A 22477-nucleotide genomic window follows, 5' to 3' on the forward strand; every position below is an offset into this window, starting at 1 on the left:
ATACTTTTATTAATCTAAATATCTAATTTAAATTTTAAATACTGTATTATAATTTACCCTACAACTACTGTATATACCATATTAAAATACAATATTATAGTATCATCAATATGGTAATGATAATATATTTACGTGTATACACTAGGGTTTGTAAATAAATTGTCAATTTATTTTTTATTTTTATTTTATCTGTATATTGTTATCTTAATTATCGGTAAATTAATTTGTTAAATTTAATATAATGCTATTGATAATTATTACCGGTAATAAAAATAAAAAATATCTTAAAATTAAATGTTTTAATTTAATTTAGTTTATTTAGAGTTGAATTGAAAATTGAAACCAATATTATAAAAATTTAATATTAACTACAACTTTGTCTATAATATAGTAACTAATCCATTGTCACTATAATTGTTGATCACATAAAAGTATAAAAATTGAAAAAACATCAAATATTATTTGTTTATATAAAAAAAACATTCAAATAATATACTGTATAAAAATATAGATTTATACCATAAATATAAATAAATAATAATATGATATTATATTTTAGTTTATTGTATTACTAGTAGTTATATACTTAAATAACTATCAAATCATTTAATGTAAATCAAACAACATTTCTATAACTGTAATGAAAGTCAAGTCTCAGTTCATTAACACAAAACACTTGACTTTTGAAAACAATAATTATTATTGTTTTCAATGAGAAAACATATGAAATGTTTGCGCAAAACATGTGATGCAATGACTGATAACAACAAACAATTGATTTAACATTTGATTCATATATTACACACAAACATCTCTTGGAAAAAAAAATTACCTAGGTGGCATTGTTGGAAAAAATTTTCCAACAAACTAGACATTTTTTTAGCTATAAATTAGGAATTATTTTTCAATAAAATTTTAGACATAATTTGATGTATTTTTTGGAAAAAATTGTCATAAATTTTTAGAAATCAAAATACCATAAATTAGTTATAATAACTGAAAAACTTAGGATAAAAAATGTAATTTTTTTTGAATTTTTTTTCTAAATTTGTTGTAACTTTTTTTCTAAATTTTTTGCAATTATTTATCTTAATTCTTTGTAACTTAAATTCCTAATTTTTAGTTAATTATAATGAAAAAAAATTTTCCAAAAAATTAATTAATTAATAAAAAAGTATACTTTAATTAAATATTTTTTGCATTTTATTTAAAGTTAGATAATTTAATGTATTACTTAATATTTTAAACAAATTTTAAATTTTTGTTAATTATAAAGTTTACTTTACGTTGCGTATATATTTAATTATTAACAAACAATTAATTAAAGATATCTAATAAATCAAGATATTTAGCATTTTTATTGGCAACTTTAGTGAAACCATAATCCAATAATTGTCTTTCAAAAAACACCATCAAATTGTAATTAGTTGTATCGTATTTGATATTAAATGCAAATATCGATACCATAAGATAATAGAGGGCTTCAATCAAATTATAGATGCCAATGGTGTAGCCGATGCATAAAACTTGATATTGATTTTCATTTGTCTTCAATAGGCCAACAGTAGTGTGAGTAATATGTTTAACAAAAACTGTTTCATCAAATCTTGTTTCAATCATTTTAAGAAATTTTTCAAACTTAATGTTTGCTATAATTTTAAAATAAAGTAACTTTAATTAATCACATTTTAATTTAAAATTCTAATATAGTTTAGTTTATTTACCTTCAATGGTAATAGCATTAATAGGTATAATCGGGAATTCATCTAAATAGTAAAAATTAAAACATAATACTTAAATGTAGATTAATTTAAAGTATACTTTAAAGTTAAACTTATTTATTAATACCATTAGTTGTTATTTGTTTTGCTTTTTTAAGCCAATGTTGAATTCTTTGCAAATAACTTTCAGACATTCGTGGATGAAATTCGTAATCTTCATTCTGCATACTAATTGTGGTAATAATCTTAAAAAAATAAAAAAATAAATATTTTTAAAGTAAATAAATTTTAAAATAAATATTTTACTTGTAGTATCTTTAAGACTAGTGTAGTCGTGATCATCCATTTTGTTAGCGTACATCTAATGCATTAATGGTATATAAATTTTTGCTTGGTAACACAATTGTAAAATGATATTGAGTATTTATTTGTAAAGTTTAGACAATATGATTATGATTAATATTCAAAAATAATCAAATATTAAGTAAAATTAAATTAAATAAAGTATACTTTAAAACATTTAATTTATTTGTGTAGATATGGATTAATTAATGGATAAACAAATACTAAATAAAGTAGACTTTATATTATATATTATTAAAAATTAGTTAAAAACTAAGTTTTTAATCAATAATAAAGTTTTATACCTAAACTTATTGATACTAATATAAAACAAAACAATTGATTACTTACTTTACTTTATTTTAATAAACTTTGTTTACAAAAACACAATTATATAAACAAACAATAATATCAATAATTAAACCAATTGTTTATTAATTGTATTAAAAAAACATTTTATTAACATAACAATAGAATCGAACAATTAGTTAATATATTATAACAATAATATGTTTTAATATCTATATTTCAATAATAAAGTTTCAAATCTATTACGTATATAAAGTATACTTTAACTTAACGTAATATATGTGTGACTAATGTTCTCAAACTTTTGAGACTTTTCCATAAAAGTTCCAAACATTTACACAATTTATTGCTAACTTATGAGTGAAATAAAAGTCCATCAAAATTACCCAGAAGTTTGCAATAAAAATTCCCCAAATCGACTAAAAGATTTTGTGTGTAGACTGTATTTTGTAATCAAAAACTATGAGAATCTCGTTATGTGAAGACTTGTGTCCACTGTTGACCACCGAAGTCACAGATAAACTGATCGCCAATAAAGTGATTTCAGTCGAAGATCTTGTTTTATGCGATTTACCAAAAGTCCGCCAAATTAGTCGTCAAAGTGATGTCCACTTTCAGGTGATTTCTTCACACGACTAACCAGACGCTGGTTTTTGAAAATTTCTGTTGATTTACAGACACTTCTGGATATTAGAGATCAATTGTATACCCGATTTGTGGCCAAACCTTTCAACGCATTTAAATTATACAACAAAACCATTTCTTTAAAACCATTGAAAACCACAATCAAGAAGTAGTTTCAATCAACAAAAGCTTTACATTTGATTTAATAAATTTATTGATATTTTTTGTCTAAAGTTTGGATCAAATGTTACCGAAAGGTATCCCCAGAGGACAAGTGACACAGATATACGGTGAAAGTGGTTCAGGAAAGACACAGTTTTGTTACACTTTGATGGCATCGGTGGCTAAACTTTACGGTCAAAGAGTTCTCTATTTTGACACCGAATTATCGTTTGACTCGTCAAGACTTATCCAAATAATTAACAACAGATTCCCCGCTATTAATGAACAAAAGTTGGATCAACTTTTAGACTATATTCTTGTCACTCGAGTATTTGATTTGCGATCCATTTTAGATAATATTGAAGCCATTGATTGTGATTTACAGACAAATCCGTTATCGGAATACAAACAATTGAAACTAATTATCATTGACTCGATGTCATCGCCGGCTACTCTTGAGATGAAGAAAACTAATTACAAATCTAACATTCAAGACCAACGAGCAAATAGTTCGGGCGCACGAAAACTTCACCACCAATTGAAAGTACGAATGACACAAATGGTCACAAGTTTGAGGGCATTTGCTGTCAAACACTCGATGGCCATAATTGTTGTTAATTCCCAAGTGATGGCAAAGAAGTATTATTGGAATAACTCTTGTAATACTTGTTTGCAATTTGTTAGACATAATGAAGATATTAATTCAAAAGAGATAACAATTAGTTTAATGCAGTCATACGACACACGAGCCGACAATCACAAGTCAGACAATAAGTTTACCATTTCATTGAAAGGCATTAACTAAAATACATTGGATTTAATTTAGTAATAATTTATTTGTCAAATTTAATGGAAAATATGTAAAAATATAAATATAATATTTATAATAATTAATAATTGAATTACAAAATAATTAACAGAAGTATTAAATGATTGGATGATTATAATACAATTATTGTAATTGTTTTGAAAAAATAGTTAATGCATGCAATTTTTAGAGCCACGGGTGCCACGCGGGGTCCATACGGCACAGATTGTCGTGCGAGTTAGCGGCCGCTACCAGAGTGGCCACTTTGCTTTCGGTGCCCTCGAATACTGTTAAATCTGTTTATTTTTTGTGTTAAATAACGATACAATTATTATATTATATTATTATATTATATTATATTATTCAAGTGTTTATCATTATTTTCGTGACTTACTTTGAAGTCGTGACATAATAGCAGTGACCGCTTTGTTGACACCATTGATAAGTATCTCGCCGTCCACTACCATCTCTCCCGACGGGTTCGATGCCGTCACATCTTCTTGTGTCTGAATAATAATGTAAACATTAAAATCTATGACAACAACAACAACCTGTAGTCCACAATTAACAATACCTTTTTATGCCACATCATTATCTCATCCCTGAGTATGGCTCGCAATATAGATTGAACTTTAAAGTTAGGCATTACTAGACAACGGGCCGATGCTATCATTGAAGCGGTCAATGGACCCGACATTCCGATCCATGATATCAATTCTGATATATTATGAGTTAGTCTGAATGGAACCGGTCTATTGCCGTCCAATTCGCCTAAAAAATATATATAATTTTTATTATTACTTTATAAACAAATATTTCATTAATTAATTCATTTGCAATACCAGTGCTGTCGTCGATGTCGAATCGATAGTAAGCTATATTCATGAGCCCACTGTCCTGATGAATGTACATCATATCTGGATTAAGTCGAGTCAAATGCAGAACATATTCGGCAAATGAAGCCAAAGCCAGTTGGAGTGTAAACTAGAGGTGCAAAACGTAAATAACWATTTAATTAGTTTTATATTATTATTATTATTACTATACGGTAAGTCATTTCTATGGTCACAAACCTGTTTTCTAAAGGTCCACCAATCGGTAGCCGACGGGAAAGTCTGAATGGCCCACTCTTTAATTAAATTGTTTGGTACCATATTTGTCTGAATGTCTTTGAGAATATCACGTAACACTTGATGACTAGCAGCCGATCCTCGGGCCTGAACGCTGGCCAGTCGGTCATAAAACTTAGCGATGGGTGCGTCGGGTTCTATATTTCGCTTAGCGTTTCTCTGTTTATAGATGTCTAACAACGAGATTGAACTGTTGTTATCTTCGACTAACCGCATCTGTGGACTAACGGCAACCACTCGGGGAACCGTGAAATGCAGGAATCGTTTGGCGGTTTCTTTTTGTTTTCCCAAATAATGGTTAAGCAATCTCTGTAATTGAAGCACACGTTCCTCACGTCGAGCATCGCTAAGACACGAGTCGTTGACAACAAGATACGGATATATCTTTCCGTTGTGTCCGCGAATATATAATCTTCGGGCAGCGGTATTATGTTTGCTGACGATCTCAACTCTGGGCATAAATCGGGCGATTCGAACGTAATAATTGCTTTGTTTTGGTAACAGAAACTCTCCGGGAAGTTCCACATCAGCCGTTTGTTGTGAAAAATTACTCAATATTTTACATTTTTCTTCGATTAACATCGATTTTGGCAATAATTTGGTTTTTGCTTCTAATATTTTGATCCATTTCTTAAGTTTGGTGATTAAGTTATGTAATTTCATAGATCCCGGAGAATTGAAATCGAAATCAGTGGTAAACTGTCCCTTCATTTTTTGGAAAACCGGGTCCTGTTGTGTCGCCTGAGCTCTCTTTGCCAGTGATTCTGAAACGGCCGTAGTATTGGGTGCCGACTGAGAACTGGACACGTTTTCTATGCCAATACCAAACGTTGACACGAGTTTCTTCACAAAGTTTAGTGTATTTGGTGTAACCGAAGCTTCAGCCACATTGTTCCTACAATCAAACGCCACGGCATAACATTTGGCCAGTGCTTGACGTAACTGTCGTAAAACCTCTTCATACCAATTCTCGCGAAACCAAACCATTTGATCAACTATTCCTTCTAGTGATGATAGTATGGTTGGGTGCAGATCTCGTTGCATATGCATTATACGAGAGCATCTCCACATGGGTTGAGTTGCTCTATATTGCGGATCAGGAACTGTTGGTTGTGGTTGTTGTTGTTGTGGTTGTAATTGTTTTAGTCCTTCATTAGTTGGCGTATCAGCAGTTGTTGGAGTAGAAGGCATAGAAACGGGTGGTTTGTTAATTTGTGTCGTTGATGTAGAAGCGGCTGCCGCAGCGTTTTGGGCGGCAATCAAAGCTAATGTCTTAAGTTTCTCTCTTTGTTCCATTTTGAGGGTTAGATATAGAGTTCTGATGGGAAAATAGACCGCTTGTGGAAATACTCGGCCGACTTGTGAAACAATATTCATAATAAGTTTGCCCTCATTTCTGACCAGACATGTCATCAGCTGTGGAATCCACGGCAGCCAACTGTTTGGCGGAACACCGATATTGTATTTGTCAACGGCTTCGGCCAACGAGAACTTTTCGTCGTCGTAACACAAGAGCCACAACACTTTAGCCAAGTATTTGCGCGCTTTGCTCTCGTTTTGGTGACGACACGCGTGAAGATAACAAGTTAGAGCCGACACTCCGATATCCATTTGWCGACTGTCCCATCGGTCGCGCGTAAACATCGAATCGAGATAATCGCCCCAAAGAGCCCACGCTTTGACAAGTGTGTCGTGAAGTTGTGCGGCAGCGCTAAACGCTTTGTTCGCCTCATCTGATCTACCAATTTGTGCTAAAAACATACCTTTGAGTGCATAGAATTCTGCGGTCATCTCTTTGGCGAAATACTTCAAATTTGTTGATTCTATCACTTCTAGGCCCTCCTGGAGCTCATTCTTGCCCATTGTATTAGATAATTGTAAGTAACATTTCACTTGTTGTCTGATTTTTTGAAAACAGTCTACTATGGGAACGGACGGAATGGTATGTATCCTATTGAGTGAATCGAGACAAACGCTAATTAAATTGTGTTTTCGGGCTATTTTTCCGTAATGTATGATAGACTGGGCCGAGGCGTGCACTCCAAGCATCGCTTGTGAAGCCTGTTGATCGCTCTGAGGACTGACATTCAAAGCATTGGTCACCGCCTGAGCCGTAGCGTTGACAGCGTTTGTAATACTATTATTGGTGTCGTAATGTGTGACAATCGCTTGATAGTGATGTTGTCTCCACGTAAATATGTCGGACCAATGGTTCAGATCATCAGCGAGCACTGGAAGTCGATTGCGCCACGTCTTAACAATAGCTTTCATGTCATGAAGACTAGTACTGCGACCTAAGTTATTGGGAAGCAATCCCTGATGTATTTGTCCGGCTTCTTGCAACTCCATTATCTGTTGGGCTGCCTGTAGGAGAACAATGTGTACCTGAGAGACGATATGTGGCAAACGACGCCACTCTTTAATACACATTGTTGTCGACAAATCAACCATTTTGTCAACTGTTGCCAAACTATGATCTTCAGAATTACAAATAGCATTATATCCTTTATAAAGAGCCACTTTCCAAGTCATCTCTTTGGGACAGTTGGCTTCAACTTGAAACAGAGAGTCTTTCATCAGTGGCCAATTCGGTACTCTCCAAGCGCTCTCCAATACAAGCAAAGGATTGGCACAACCCTTTGAGTTTCCGTAGTCTAAAAGCAGATCCCATTGATTGAGTTCTTTGGAGCAGCGAATCCAATGTCTTTCCCAAAGACGGTACTCTCCTTGAAGTGAGACGGGAGCCGCTGTTGTATTGTAATCATTGCGCGCTTTAGTCATAGCTAATTCATATGCGCCCTGACTTTGCTCGAAATATCCCTGTTGTTCAAAAGATATCGCAATTAATGTTTCACTATATTTAGCTCTTTTCTGCCAAAGTCCAGACCAAAGATCTTCTTCTTTCAAGAGCTCATAAATATCAGCCAAAGAGTCTAACGCTTCTTGTGTTTGTGTCAATGCGGGCACTGAWATGGATTCGTCATATTCGGCATTATTTGTGGCTCGAGTTATCTTTGGTTGTGGTGTCTGTGCATTCAACGCATTCAGAGCACCGGCCTTATCGAAAGCATTCTCCAGAAGCAGTGCTGCTCTATGCCATAGATTATGCGATTTTCCCAAATACCTGAGCAAACAGGGTCTGATTGTTATGGCTGGAGAGCAAAGAGCTACGGCTTCCATAAAGGTTCCAATAGCACTGGGGTGGTTGTCTTTTTGGACTACATGACTACCGGAGCACAGAAACGGTACAATTTCGAGTGTCAGTAAATTTTGTTGCCTTTCGCTTAATATTTTAAAAGTTCGCGGAAACAGTTGAATCCAAATGTGTTGTGCGAGTGGTGTATCCATATGACACAGTTGTGACATTGACATTAGGAATGCATAGACACGAGTTTCACGTAAACTGTCCAAAAATTTTGTTTGTCTCAACAAAATTGATTGTAAATGTTGTTTCGGATCTAATGGAGTGGATGGACGGCGTACACCGCCAGCGGCCAATACACTAGTAGTTAGCGGATCATTAAGTGCTGATCCACGYGCTTCTTCGCTACCATTAAGTTCGATATCGACCATATCTTCGTCCTCTTTATCAGGCGGAGAGACATCCATTTCTATAGGTTCTTGTGATAGATTGGCAAACGAGGCTTTTTCATGCGAGTCGCCTAAACTTATAACAGACATCACCGATGGTAACATTGCTGATGGATTGGCTGATTGTATTGACATCGATGATACTGCTGTAACCATCAGTAGTTCGAGGCATTGTTTGATCCAAAAATGTTGTCCAATAGTCTCCCAATTTTGAGAGCAAACGATATACATTAGCCGTTCGTGAAGTCTGGATCTCATGGATGCGTTATAAACTTCAAAAAATTTGGCCCTAATATGGGGTTGAACACAGCGAAGACCAGCCATGAATGCCGGTTCCAGTTTAGGCGTCAGATCACTATTTTTGAGACTTTCCTCTCTGTATACATAATTGATTAGTTCGAGAAACAGTGCGTTCAGTTCGAGATCATCGGGAAATCTTTTTTCAATATTTTGCATCATTCGCACCAAAAGTATAGCCTTTTCTCTTAGTATTGGTGCCTGATTTGCACCAAACGGGCCCTTATTCTTAACCCAGTCCTCAACCATTTTGGTAATAGCTTTCATAACTTTAGAATCACTGGATTTCTCAATAAGGCTGACGAGTATGTTCTGAATAAATGATTTTCTCATTTCTTGACCCATAACTCCAATACGATTCTTAACCAAATCGAGACTCAATATAAGCAATTCGGTGCCCATCGGTGTGTTGAGTTCGGTCGGGTTCGGTGGTTGAATGTGGTCGCGGGACATCTTTTGCAGGACACGCATAAATGGTGTAATTAGTCGATCGATATAACAGGGATTGTTAAGACAGGCAGCTTTCAGTATCATTAATGTACTAAACAGTGTCGATGGAGAAGCGTTAGTACTTTTTTCATAATTATTGAGTCCGTCGTGAATTATTTTGTTCACTGATTGATACAATGAGTCCAACTCATCGTGTCTCGAGGCAACTGTTGAAGTGGTCGGTTCCGGCGGAAACATATTCATTAAGCGCGACAATAGATTATGTACGGAACGTATGACTTTTGAATTATTACAAGTCATACACAAAGCGATTCCTCTCTGCAATGGCTTAAAACTTGTCAAAACAGCTTCTTTGCGAAGAATAGTTAACAAAAAGCATAACAATTCAAGTGCTGTACAGATATTTCCATAATTTGGTTGTTGTTGTTCTACAGTCGCTAATAGTTTGTCGAACCACTGAAGTCTTAGGTCAGCGTTGGGCCAAACTTCTGGTTTGAGAGCATTCTTCAAAAGTGAAACACATCGACGAGATAAGAGTTCACCATTGGAACCGACTGTAGTAGAAGTTTCGTTCACATGACAGGCCAGTCGAAGTAAAAAGTTTACGACAGCGTCGGAATGTATTTTCTCGATAGGCTTATTGCTGTCGGCAGGCATCGGTCGAATACCCGGTACTGATGGTAATGGTGGCTGTCGTAGAGCTCTTTGAGCAGCCGTTGATGGACTGTCCACTGCCATCGGAGAACCACTTGTTTGATGGTCTTGTTCTTCGCGTATTCGAGTAAATTCCCAGCGAATTATGACTTCCACGAGATCAACGGCAATTTTCTTGTGTTCAATAGTTGCGTTCGGAGTAAATCCTAAACGTTGTACTGATGTTACCATATGTTGGATGAGGTGGTGACGAACGGGATAATACACTTTGTAGTGTCGTACCAATAGCTGCAACATATGTACCAATTGGGCCAATGTATGTCCCTCTTCAACGATGATCTTTTTGGTCCAATGAGTTAACATAATGTTTCCGTCTTCCATACGCTGAGGCATTGCTGGCGTCAGTATTTCTAAGGCCTGGCGGACAACAGTACGCGCTTCGACAGCATATGCTTTAAGTAAACTATGAAACACTTGAAGAACAATACGTTTGTGAATTGCAAATTTGGCAATAATATGGGCCAATAGTAAGTGTCCGTGATATTTAGTGGCCGGGTCGACACAATTTTTGGCCAACAAACACGGCCACGCAAATGTCATCAATCGGCGCAACTTATTTCCCTGCCGTTTGTTGGCCGCGTCATGAATATGAGGTGACGCCTGTTCTACTAATAAACATGAAAATTGAAGTAAAAGTATGCGAACCGAGTCCGACATTCCGAATGGATTTTCCGGATCGATGACCTGATTGATGAAAACACTGATTAGGTTGTCATGATTGTCATGTTCAGGAGCTGGTGGTCCTCCGATCAGTTTCTCGCCCTCTCCCCTCTCAAATGATATGCTAAAGGCAGGAACGATAATATATTGAAGTACTTTTGCCTTAAGTTCCTGAGGATAGGCCTTATTGTGAAAGATTTCAACAAACTTGAAGAATGCCTGTCTCTTCCATTCAATAGTATAATTATTGGCGACTGTATTCTCTAAGAAATCTCTTAAAAATTCAAAATCACATAAATATCTGCCCATAAAAGCCCTCAACAATTGGAAAATTAGTTCAATATCGCTGGGGTTTTGTTGGAAATAATTTAGTAAACATTTGGCCAATAATTTCGGTTCTTTCCAATGGACATAATCAGAACAATCAGTGTTAACATATTTCTTATGAAAAGCATCGCTACTCCAAACTTGTTTAATAGTATTCATAAGTTCTCGCTGTCCGGCCAACCATTGTTCGTCATGTTTGACCAAAATTGTTGTAATAGAAATGGCATGAAATTGCAGACCATAAGTAACATTAATGGTTTTAGTTTGTTGTGGTGATGGAGATACAGCCACTGGTGGTGTGGCAGCGCTTTCAGGTCCGGCCTGAGGTGATTGTGATGGTTGAGGTGACGGCTGTGGCTGTGGTGATGGTGGTACCGGAACTCTTTCCTGTATAACTACTGGTGCTTTGGCCATCTTTATTAGTTTGTTTGAATTCTGACCGACAATCTGTCTAAATAAAAGTCCTTCGGGGCCTTTCAATAAAAACTGCAATAAATAAAATAATTTTTCAATAATTAAACAAAAATAATAATAATTTCAAATTTATTGAYAATACCTTAACAAATCTGAAGATCTGGTTTTCATACATATTGCGCTCAATAAATAACAAATCAATGGTCTGTTCGGGATATCGTTGCAAGAATTTGCGTAATGGTTCCCGAAGTTTACTTCCCGGTTCAATCATAATTGCTTTTTCGGTTTTGAAAACACAAATTAATAGCTGTTCCACAAATTTAGAACTTGCCGAAGATATCTCATGAAAGAGACCAATAATAGCGGCGCATATTTTCAATTCTTCGACATTCTTTTGGCCACTTCGTTGAGCACGAATGGCTGCTTCGGCCCATTGTTTCAAATGGGCAATCATTTGGTCACAAAGTTTCTCATTGAATATATGGGGAAATAGTTGTGTCATAAATGAAATCTTTTGAATGACATTCAAGTTTAGAGCTCTGAAGTCACCCAAAGTGACTAAATGTGGTCTCAGATTCTGAGTGAGAATCTCTTGTTCAATAGGGACACGACTGATGAAACTCTTCATACATTCAAAGCCCGTACGCTGTAAATCAGTGTCTTTGGCGTTCAATGCTTTCATAAGTACTGCAAATATTTTTTCTTTCATTTGTATGATATAATGACAGGCAGACAGTGCTCTTAGCGCTGACTTTCTCAATGGCACCAAATTTGTCACATTCTTATAACAGGGATATTTAAGAAGCTGTGCGTCCTCTAAGTCGCACAATTGGAACAGTTCAGAGAAGAATACTTTGTGTTCTTGAATACTGATATCAATAGTGAACAATCGTGGCTCAAGTGTTGTACAAAATGTGTTGCCATCCATAAGACCAATCTGTGCGTTGACCGGTTGGTGTCTTAAGAGATGCTTTTTCGGTGGTATCATATCAGCCAATATGTCTCTATGCGGTTCCATTATTTCCGTAACATTTTTTTCATTGACTTTAGCCAACACTTTTAAAGAATGTATGGCCTGTTCTCTGACACAGGTATTCGGTGACGTCACCTGACGAACCAATTCTTGTGTCACTTCGTGAAGTGATTTGCGTTGGGCTTCAATGAGATCGGTATTTGTACCGTCCGATTGAATGGGAGTTCCACAATAAGTCAACATTTTCTCAAGATTTGATTTGGCCATATCTACGGCACCGGACGATACTTCACCGGTCAAATCCATCATAACAAACAACAGTGCTTTCAATAGAACGTATTGATGAGCGAAAACCCATTTGAGTGTCATTTTTTCAAACAAAAACTTGATGGCAATACAACCACCTAATTTTGCATACCAGGCCCTATCGTAGCACAGGGAGCACATACGTTCAACTAAATACTCGCATAATGGTAACTGACAGGCCCTCTCTTTATTGCCGAGAACAGCAACGGCTGTATCCAAAATAAATATGAGCGCCCAATGACCGGGTTTACACAGTTCCTTCTCTTCGTGGCCCATAATAGCAGCCACGGCGTCAATAAAAACTAATGGATCCATACCTTGAAGTCTATGCTGACGTCCGCCCAAATTGATTGGTCCGCATTGTTGACTAATGGCTACTAAAGTGTAGTGTCGCACAACTGATACCATAAATGGAAGTACCATTTGTCGCAATTCTTTGATGGCAACGGCCACAAACATACCCGTCAGTGCCATTTCGTGAACTTTTCTTAACTCATTATCCGTACACTTATAGAACGGGCCCTGAATTGGGGTGATGTCCGATAAAGTGAAACTTTGATGACTAAAAAAGTGTTGAATACGATATTTTTCTTCTTCGGCCTGTTGTTGGATGTGAGCGGCGAGAAAACCTTTAATGACTTCCCAACACTGTTTCCGATAAAACGGGTCAGTGCTCGACGACTTTAGCGCATTAAATGCCGTTTCGATGACTCTATCAATCGGTAAATTAATGGCCGTTCGGTGATCTTGATATTGAACAATAATAGTTGATCCACTCGTATTGAAGTTCTCTTTATTTTCCACATATTCTAACTTTTGTGGTTCAGTCATCATTTTTCTGTTGCCGCCACCAAACTTGCCTAACACTCTGAATGATACCTGTGCTATATTGTCAGCCGGATTACGAAGTGTTCGCCATAAGGCTTGCATAAGTTCAGCCCTAACGGGTTGTATGTGTTCGTAAAGAAAGTCTGGCTGAAGATTATCGACACAGAGCTCAAGTGTTCGTAAACCTTGACTGACCAACGTTTGAGATCCGTTCAGTGCTGATACTAATGGGTCCATTAACATTGGTAAATATGGTAGTAAACTGCTGAGTCTTACTGGAACTGTTAAACAAAGTTCAACAAATAAATCTTTCATATGTTGCTTATGAAGACCGCTTTGAAGACTATTAAGTCCCTGAAGTAGACTTGGAAGTAAAGGCAAAAATTCTTGATAGAGTAAGTCATGGCTACCGCCACCGATTGACCGAAATAATGCTCTGAGTAGTAGAAAGTAATTATATGGTTCTTTGGCTGTAAGTGCCAATTCCATCGATCGGTTAACAATTGAATGCAAATGAGGTTTAAGCATCTGTTCATTTTCAGCGGCAAACAGTGACACTGAACCAAACACAAGCTTAAAGAGTTTCAAATAAAGATTAGATTTTTCAACATTAGATCCCATCTCTTCCATTCTTTCCAATAAATATTCGACAAGAATTGTAGCAAATATTGGCGATGTTTGAGGATTGGCCAGAAAACTATTGGCCACTATTTGCAAAGCGTAATTCGAGTTAATTCGCTCGACTACATAGTCAATGGTAGTCGAAAAAACTTCGTGAAATGTTTGCGGACTCATTGTAGTGAAGACACCGGCGAAGTGTTCCAAAACTTCCTTTTCTTCTTTCGATCGAACGGTTTGCATAACTGGTGGTCTCATATTTGGCTGATTTATGCCAGCATTTGGAACAGTACTGGGAGTAGTGGTTCCGGTCAATGAATATATATCGAGTGCTTGCATTGCATACTTAACCAGTCGTATGAAAACAATTATTTCTTTTGGTTGAAATTGTCTGATATTTTGAGCGTTTGGTTGAATAGGTTCGTTAGCAAACTTAATGGATGGTATTCCCCATGTAATGGTCTTAACGCCGCAAACTAGTGTTTTAACAAGACTTCGACAATCAGTTACTGAATAGTTAACAGCTGGTGGTGTCGGGAAACCAAACTTTGGTTTATCCTCTTTACTCGCCGCCTCTCCAATAGTAGAGGGAAATCCTATGGCAAACTTTACGTCTTCAAATTTATTCGTCTCAATTAAGGATGATGTCAATGATTGTGTAGTACCACCAGTACTAGTGGTTACAATATTTGGTTTGGATTTAGCTGTAAGAGACGGTAGTTGTTGTGTCGCTATGTTTTTGAATTTAATAACAAACACCTCAAGCATTCTCATGAGTAGTTCTCTGGCGTTGGTATTCTCCTGTTCCGACTTAATGCGAATACATTCAACTAAATTGAGTAACAGTTTGCAAGACATGGTTTGAATTGATGTCGGAAGTGACTCGTCGTGAACATTCTTTGAGAATACATTGACCGCAGCGGCCAAGTCTTTCAGTGGTAACATATTTCTTATGTGATGAACTAAATCAGCGACTGTGCTATAGGCCAGTGGTCTTAACGAGTCATAAGCAGTCCATCCGTTGCCAATTAAAACATTTTCTTCAAATAATTTTTCGATATGTCCGACAAAATCTTTACAAATAAATCGTAATTGTTTTTATTAGAAATAATTTTTTAAATAAAATTTAATTTAAATTTTATTACTTATTCTTAATTCAGTGGCCAATATATGTCGGGCAGCAATGAGAAGCTCTTTTCTCAAATGTGCCACTTCTTGGGGACAGAATGTCAATAAACCTAACATTCCATTAGCCAGTTGTGCTGAATGAGCCTTTACGTGATCCTATAATTACCAAATTATTAATTTAGTTATCAATAATTTTATTTTCATTTATAAATATATTTATACAAATACCTGATATATGCGGACAATATATGCTAAAAACGATAATGTCTTGATTTGTGCGGCCATAAAGTCCACATAAACCTCTTTATTGAACGCGGGATTCATTCTAATAATAAAAAAAACAATTTTGTAATAAATATTTGTTACATAAAAATTATATTTAGTAGAAAAAAATACCTTTGGTGTGGTTGTGGTTGCATTGAAATGGTACACATTATCAATGGTATAAACTCAGCCACGTCTTGGTGGACATTGTTTTTATAAAGTTGATACATAAGCACCACTATTATAGGCAATTCCGCCAACACTTTGAGCGATAGAATAGCTTTAGGAATAAGATTTATTGATTGAACTGAATTGTCTGCATTGACACCGGTTTGTATGTTTGTTATAGTGAATGTCTCGCTTAGTAGGGCATCAATGTTTAGTTCAGACATATCCGACACTTTAATGACAGGTTTTGGCTCAAAAATCTTATTCAAATTAGACGGCAAATCCTGATAAATCTTTTTCACTGATTGCAGAAAATTCTTGATCTAAATTTCATAATTAAATCAAATGATAATACATTTTGAGTCAGTTATCAACAATTAATTAATTGTATTCAAACAAACAACAACAACAACAACAACAAAAATCTCAAAAGTATTGGTCACATATATTTAGGATCAGATCTTATCAGCCAATTTAGGCAATCATTGTACAAAATAGTGGCCAATGATGCCAAACGATAAACCACTAAATTGATACTCAAAGTGAGCTGGTTTGTCATCATCTCATAAATGGTGACCAAAATAATTAACTTTTTATAAGTTTTTATTTGTGTCTAAACAGTTAGTCAAATACAATACCTCATCGCTAAATGGCGGTCGATATTGTTTGTGGAGTTCAATGATAATCCTCAGACAGACCAATAYATTCTCTTCGTTTTCACTCTTTATGATGAAGAAGTAAATGACATTTTTAGTTATTACTTAAGACAATACTTATAATACAATAATCAAAAAAGTGATATTCAATCACTAAATTCAAACCTCTAATAGTTTGAACATAAGTGAAGTAATATTTTTCTGGTGTGTCTTCAACGCCTCATTAACCGGCAATCTATGGATTATTTCAAGTAATAGTTTACGCAATTGTTGTCCATTTTGTTCGGCAATAAAATGTGGTTCGCCTTCCAGTAGTAATTTGATGAATACATTCATTGCGTGATCCAAGAATTGAGGATATTGTGGTGAAGACACTATTGTCTACAATTTGGGATCACATAACCAATTGACAAATGTTTTCAATCAATTGTTTTCAAATATTAGTTAAAATATGACAGAAATCTATTTCAAGACAAGACATTACCTCCAAGTCTTCGCTCAATTCTTGAACGGCCTTCAGTTTGTTCTCTTCTCTGGCGTTTGGATCCAACAGAAGCGATACATACGACCGATAGGTATTCATTTGTGTCAACTGGTCGGCCGACATCTCGATGACCGCCGAAGCCATTGTCACCGCACGGGATGTGATGACAATTAAATTAATTAAAAATTAATTAAATGTTTATAACAAGCGATTAAAATAGCGGCGATTTTTTTGGGGGATAATCACTGCAAACATATCCCATACGTCTGGTCGCGTGACTTATACCGTCGATGTCACCGATTGACCACTCGTTGTGTCCGCAGTTGAGTCCACTATCACTGCAACCAATGATTTACAAAATTAATTACAACTAAATAGTAATTAATTTAATTTATAATTTTAATTACAATTTAATGCTTTAAATTCAATCATATTATATGCGCAAAACTAAACACAACTAAATGACAATTGAATGTCTTGTACTTATTRTTACTATCTTAAAGTAATAGTAAGTAATAGTAATTATGTTAGTTATAAAAGGTCTAAATGTTCGTAAGTTATTAAAAGGTTATTATTTGCAATCATTGGCAAAACCATTGAAATACAGCTATTTTTGTACAAAAATCTAATAGATGTCAGTATATGTAATAATACTAATAATATTCACAAACAACGTGACAAATGCATACAATTGTTATTTAATAAATTATATAAGTATTAATACATTTGTCACTTAAGTATTAATAATAAATCGGGTGATTATAAACTAATTTAAATGTAACGCTTTATATGATTACATAATATTGTTATATTTTTTTTAATAAATAATAATAATAAACAAATGTATTAACAAATGATTTGAATGCAATTGAAAGCAATAATTAAATAATAATTAAATCAAAAATAATTATTTAAATTTAAAATTCAATATAAATAGTGATGTCATTGATTAAGATTGATATCAATTGGTCGCCGATTGCCGACAGGTTAGTGACCACTTTCGTCTGTTTCGGTGATTGTATTTATTTMAATTATTTTTGTTGTATTGTGTCTCCAATAGATTCATCACATTTGGTAACGATCTGAAGCTCTTCCAGTGCGAGACAATAGCTAAAGAGTCACCAAAAAGTTTTGGTAATTATCAACATATCATATAATATTTGATTGAATATTAGTATCAGTAGTTGATTGACATTTGTTAACCATAATTGTTAGCCGGGACTCAATTGTCGGACAAAATATATGCAAATATTATCGCCACAAACAGCGAAATACAGTTTGTTAAAGTAATTTGTGTACCAATTGTGGTGATAGTTTAAGAGTGATATTTGTATTGTTAATATTATTACAAATGATTTACAGTGTATTGCAATAAATCCCAAACCGATTCACTCGGAAAACGATGTCCTGTTGGCCACCGGACACACGTCTGGCAAAGTACTGTTGACGAGCTTTCATTATAATCCCGACAATACGGGAGTCATTGGACGCGAGTTTGTGCCGAAACACGCGCGACAATGCAATTGTCTGGACTGGTCTCTGGCCGACACCAATTTGGTAATGAAATTAATTATTAAGATATGTTTACTATATTTGGTTTTATTAGTTAAGTGCCGGTTTCGACCGCATCCGCAATGATTACGCGGTACTTGTATGGGATGTCCAACGAAAAGCCAGTGTCATAGCTATGACTGAAAGCTATTCACCGAAACCATTACATGAGTTAGCTTTCGGCGAATTAACTCATTCACTGAAGTGGCTGTTGAGCCACAAACAGGCCATCATTTGCGGAATGAATAACAAACATTTGAAATTATTTGACTTAAGAGACTCCGGTAAACCATTGTCTACCATTACTAAAGCCGTCCACGGACTAGCATTGGATCCTATCTATGATAATAGATTTTCATCATATTTTGAAGTATTTGTTACATTGTGTTTGTAATTTACATTCAAATGTTTAAAATTGTTTTTATTTTTTTCGATATCAAAGAATTACATTTATGTTTGGGATATTCGCAACATTGAAAAACCGGTCACTACTATAGGACCCGAACCCAAACCTATTGTGAAAATAGAGTGGTCACCGACCAGATCTAATATGTTGGCCTCACTTATAAAAGATGGGACCGGTATTAAACTTTTTGATATAAAAGATTACGTGAATGCAAATAATGATTTAGAGCCGGCAATAATTGACAGAATAGTCAATCCATTTGACTGTAAGTTTTTTTTGTTATTTATTTGATTTACTTAACACTATTGGTGTCTGAATTTAGTATCAAATAAAAGCAAATTATCATCATTTTCATGGCATCCGACACATGAATCACGAATGATTTTTGTCACACCTTCGGGAACATTACGTGACTTTACTGTTGTCGATAGGATTACTTTGGTTTGTAATTTCCGTAAATCGGTATTTTTCACACAAAACGAATGCTTAATATTTGAAATATTACAGAACTGGTCACCAGTTTCGGAGATAATTTGGACACACGGCAAGAAGATTCTTCAATGTATTGATTCTAGAGATACTGTTTATGAGTCCATTGATGATATAGCCGTTAAAATGCGTAAATTAGCTTTAGATGGTTATGGACTCTCTGTAAGTCAATACTAAATGAAATATACTTTATATTTAATTGAAGATTAAATTAATGTTAATGTATTTAAATTCATTGAATTATTTGATAATTAATTGAAGAATGACAAGTTGTGGCAAATGTTTCCAAATGATACGACACTATATAATGTCTGGAAATGGATTGAATCACATTTAGTTGACAAAGAAAAGAATACATCACTATTGGCAAAGAATCTGATCACCAATGAAGAAGATCTTATCAATTCACAGGACGCCCAACGACTTTATGGCGTCCGATCTATTCTTATGGAAAGTGATACCAAATTGAAAATCCAAAGCGAAGTCGTTATCTTTCATAATGAAAGCAAATCATTTGATAAGAATCTCTCAAATAATATAATTAAAAAATATTATAAAAGTAACGATAGGTACGAACTCTCAGTCTTTAATAAATTTTTTGAGAAAATTAGTAATTTTTGCTAAAAATGTTTTTTAGACGCAAAGCCCTATTGCATTGCGGATGGGATACAAATTTTGATAGCGACTCACAAAATGCACGATTAGTCCAATCTTTGGTGACCAGTGGCCAATTTACCCGTGCGGCCGCTGTCTTAATATTTGGCGGCGGAAAAATTAAGAAAGCAATTAATACATTGAAAATGGGAGCTGAGGTCGGCAAAGATAAATCATTTAATGCCATTGCTTTGGCATTATCTGGATATACACGGGACAGGAATTCGTTGTGGTGTGAAATGTGTCACAGCATTCAAGTGCAATTGTCGGACCCATACTTAAGAGCTATTTTTACATTTTTAACCACCGATTCGGAAACTTATTCAGAAATATTGGTATGTTTTTGATATTATCGGTAAATTAATTTGCAATTTAATTATTTTTTCAACATTTCTAGTATAAAGACTCGTTAGAYATTGCAGACAGGATTGCTTTTGCCTGTATATATCTGTCCGATCAATCGGTGAGTGAAATGAAATTATTAATTATTAKTTGAAAAATTATAATATAATATTTTTTTTAAAAAAATTAATTCAAGTTATGTGAATATATTAATTATTTGACGCAAACAATGATTGAAAGCGGAAATCTAAGGGGAATAATAGTAACGGGTATTACAAATGAAGGACTTGACTTATTTGCCCGTTATATAGAGCTTACCACTGATGTCCAAACAATTAGTTTAATATTATTAAAAGCTCTTCCCAGTGCTATCAGTCAATCTCCCAGAGCTAAGATGTGGACAGAAAGYTACAGACAATTACTGGACTGTTGGCGTCTGTGGAACATAAGAGCCCAGTTTGATATCGATTGGTATAAAGGATTGTGTCATTTGAAAGAACCGAAACAACAGATATTTGTTTCATGCAATTACTGTGGTTTTCCAATCAGTTCATACATTAGTCAACCTAAGACAGTGAAAGCACAGGAACAGTATCAGCAACAGTTGTCACACCATCACCACAACCGAAGCAGTTCTACCACATCATCGATTCATAAGAATCGCATTCAAAGTTGTCCTCAATGCCGAAAACCATTACCCCGTTGTGCGCTTTGTTTGACACATTTAGGAACACCTGGCGGCCAATACTGGAGACCAGGTCTTACGTTCAATAAAAGTGAAAGAAAGTTAACACCTTTTAATTCATGGTTTACTTGGTGTCAAACGTGTAGACACGGAGGTCACGCCAACCATATAATACAATGGTTTAATGAACACATCAATTGTCCGGTTGCCGGTTGTGAATGCAAATGTATGTCATTGGATGCCAACTCGAAACTGTCATCAAATTTGCCGGTTTAATAACAAATATTCAATTTATTATTTATATTTTTATATTTTATTTACTTATATTATTTTATTTGATATACACCAAATTTCTTTTTTTAAAGTCATGCAATAATTATTTGATATACAATAATTATATTTGAATTTAATGGCAATAGATAATTTAGATTTTTAAAATAATAATGTAATCAGTACTCAAAATATTTATATTTATGACTTGTAAATATATAATATATATATATAAATTATTTGTCATATATTAATAAAAATAAGTTTATTATAAATTGAGCTTAATTTAATAAAATTGGATTTTATTTTTATACAATACAAGTATTGAAAAATTATTTATATAATTTATTTGTTTAGTTATTTATTTGTTTAGTAAATATTCAAAAAAGCCAATAAAAATGACTAAAAATTATTGTTAATATAGTGTATAATTAAATAATAAATTAAAAATGATTTATTTAGCAAATAAAACATTTGGTGTTTACTTTGTTAAATCATATCATTAAATGAAATATATCTATGGATTAGTTGTTTGATGACTGGAAACTAATAACCATAAAAATGTCACAAATAAAAACATTTTTGTTGTTGTTTTGGTTTTTAAAAACCAAACCATCACCACCACTACCACCACCACAACCACCAACATTCACAACAACTATCATCAACAGCAACAACAATAATAATAACACCACAAAACCTATAACAGGTTTCATAAGTTGTTATAATACTGTATATTGCAATCCATATAATCACTTAATCCTGAAGTGCACTCAAAATGTGTTTAAATTCAACAATTTTTCTATAATCGTAATAACGTGTCATATCTTTTATTTATGTTTTGCTTTCCAATGATCTCTGTTTTCTCATTTGTTATATATTTTTCAAGTTATACAATACAATGTACTTTCAAAATAAATAATAATAATATAAAATTGTATAAATTATTGTATATAACAAAAAAAACTTGGTATTGGCATTGCATTGGTATAATTAAAAAATTTAGATGATTGTATTAAAATTTATCATTTCATTAGAGTTATTATATAATAAAAGTTATTAAAAACAGTTATTAAAGAATATTCCGTTAAAACTATAATATAATT

General features: G+C 34.2%; 3 protein-coding genes across 4 annotated transcripts; 2 read left to right on the forward strand and 1 right to left on the reverse strand.

The window, feature by feature from the left end:
- The first annotated feature begins 2799 nt into the window (after window positions 1-2799).
- Window positions 2800-3967, forward strand: LOC128958092 (DNA repair protein RAD51 homolog 4-like). 2 transcript variants are annotated; one of them, XM_054304014.1, is made up of 4 exons: window positions 2800-2990; window positions 3050-3165; window positions 3231-3486; window positions 3544-3967. In XM_054304014.1, the coding sequence occupies exons 1-4, from the start codon at window positions 2835-2837 to the stop codon at window positions 3961-3963; spliced, it is 948 nt and encodes a 315-aa protein (XP_054159989.1). In that variant the 5' UTR covers window positions 2800-2834; the 3' UTR covers window positions 3964-3967. The 2 variants fall into 2 exon arrangements, with proteins under 2 accessions (XP_054159989.1, XP_054159916.1); XM_054303941.1 differs by having other exon boundaries at window positions 3231-3967.
- Window positions 3968-4094: 127 nt separating this feature from the next.
- On the reverse strand, window positions 4095-17433 carry LOC128957109 (transformation/transcription domain-associated protein-like). The gene is made up of 13 exons (XM_054302861.1): window positions 17382-17433; window positions 16975-17312; window positions 16656-16871; window positions 16473-16556; window positions 15799-16157; window positions 15631-15727; window positions 15420-15558; window positions 11692-15347; window positions 5040-11621; window positions 4809-4950; window positions 4541-4737; window positions 4361-4472; window positions 4095-4262 (listed from the first exon to the last, which is right to left on the reverse strand). The coding sequence occupies exons 2-13, from the start codon at window positions 17116-17118 to the stop codon at window positions 4153-4155; spliced, it is 11838 nt and encodes a 3945-aa protein (XP_054158836.1). The 5' UTR covers window positions 17119-17312; window positions 17382-17433; the 3' UTR covers window positions 4095-4152.
- A 387-nt stretch (window positions 17434-17820) lies between these two features.
- On the forward strand, window positions 17821-21414 carry LOC128957204 (GATOR complex protein MIOS-B-like). The gene is made up of 12 exons (XM_054302972.1): window positions 17821-17960; window positions 18035-18108; window positions 18190-18260; window positions 18337-18531; window positions 18581-18895; window positions 18968-19196; window positions 19254-19372; window positions 19439-19582; window positions 19682-19989; window positions 20058-20409; window positions 20472-20537; window positions 20613-21414. Exons 1-12 carry the CDS (start codon window positions 17914-17916, stop codon window positions 21375-21377), a joined length of 2685 nt encoding a protein of 894 aa, XP_054158947.1. The 5' UTR covers window positions 17821-17913; the 3' UTR covers window positions 21378-21414.
- Window positions 21415-22477: the final 1063 nt, after the last annotated feature.

Source organism: Oppia nitens, unplaced genomic scaffold, assembly GCF_028296485.1.
Source record: "Oppia nitens isolate AA-2021 unplaced genomic scaffold, nextdenovo-longstitch-racon4-pilon3 scaffold10_pilon_pilon_pilon, whole genome shotgun sequence".
NCBI lineage: Eukaryota > Metazoa > Arthropoda > Arachnida > Sarcoptiformes > Oppiidae > Oppia > Oppia nitens.

What these genes read in the sequence shown, in the direction of transcription:
- LOC128958092 (XM_054303941.1), top strand. Translation starts at nt 2,835, where the DNA reads ATGAGAATCTCGTTATGTGAAGACTTGTGTCCACTGTTGACCACCGAA. An exon ending in AAAGTGATGTCCACTTTCAG is followed by an intron (nt 2,991 to 3,049) that starts GTGATTTCTTCA and finishes GTTGATTTACAG; the next exon opens with ACACTTCTGGATATTAGAGA. An exon ending in TTGAAAACCACAATCAAGAA is followed by an intron (nt 3,166 to 3,230) that starts GTAGTTTCAATC and finishes TTTTGTCTAAAG; the next exon opens with TTTGGATCAAATGTTACCGA.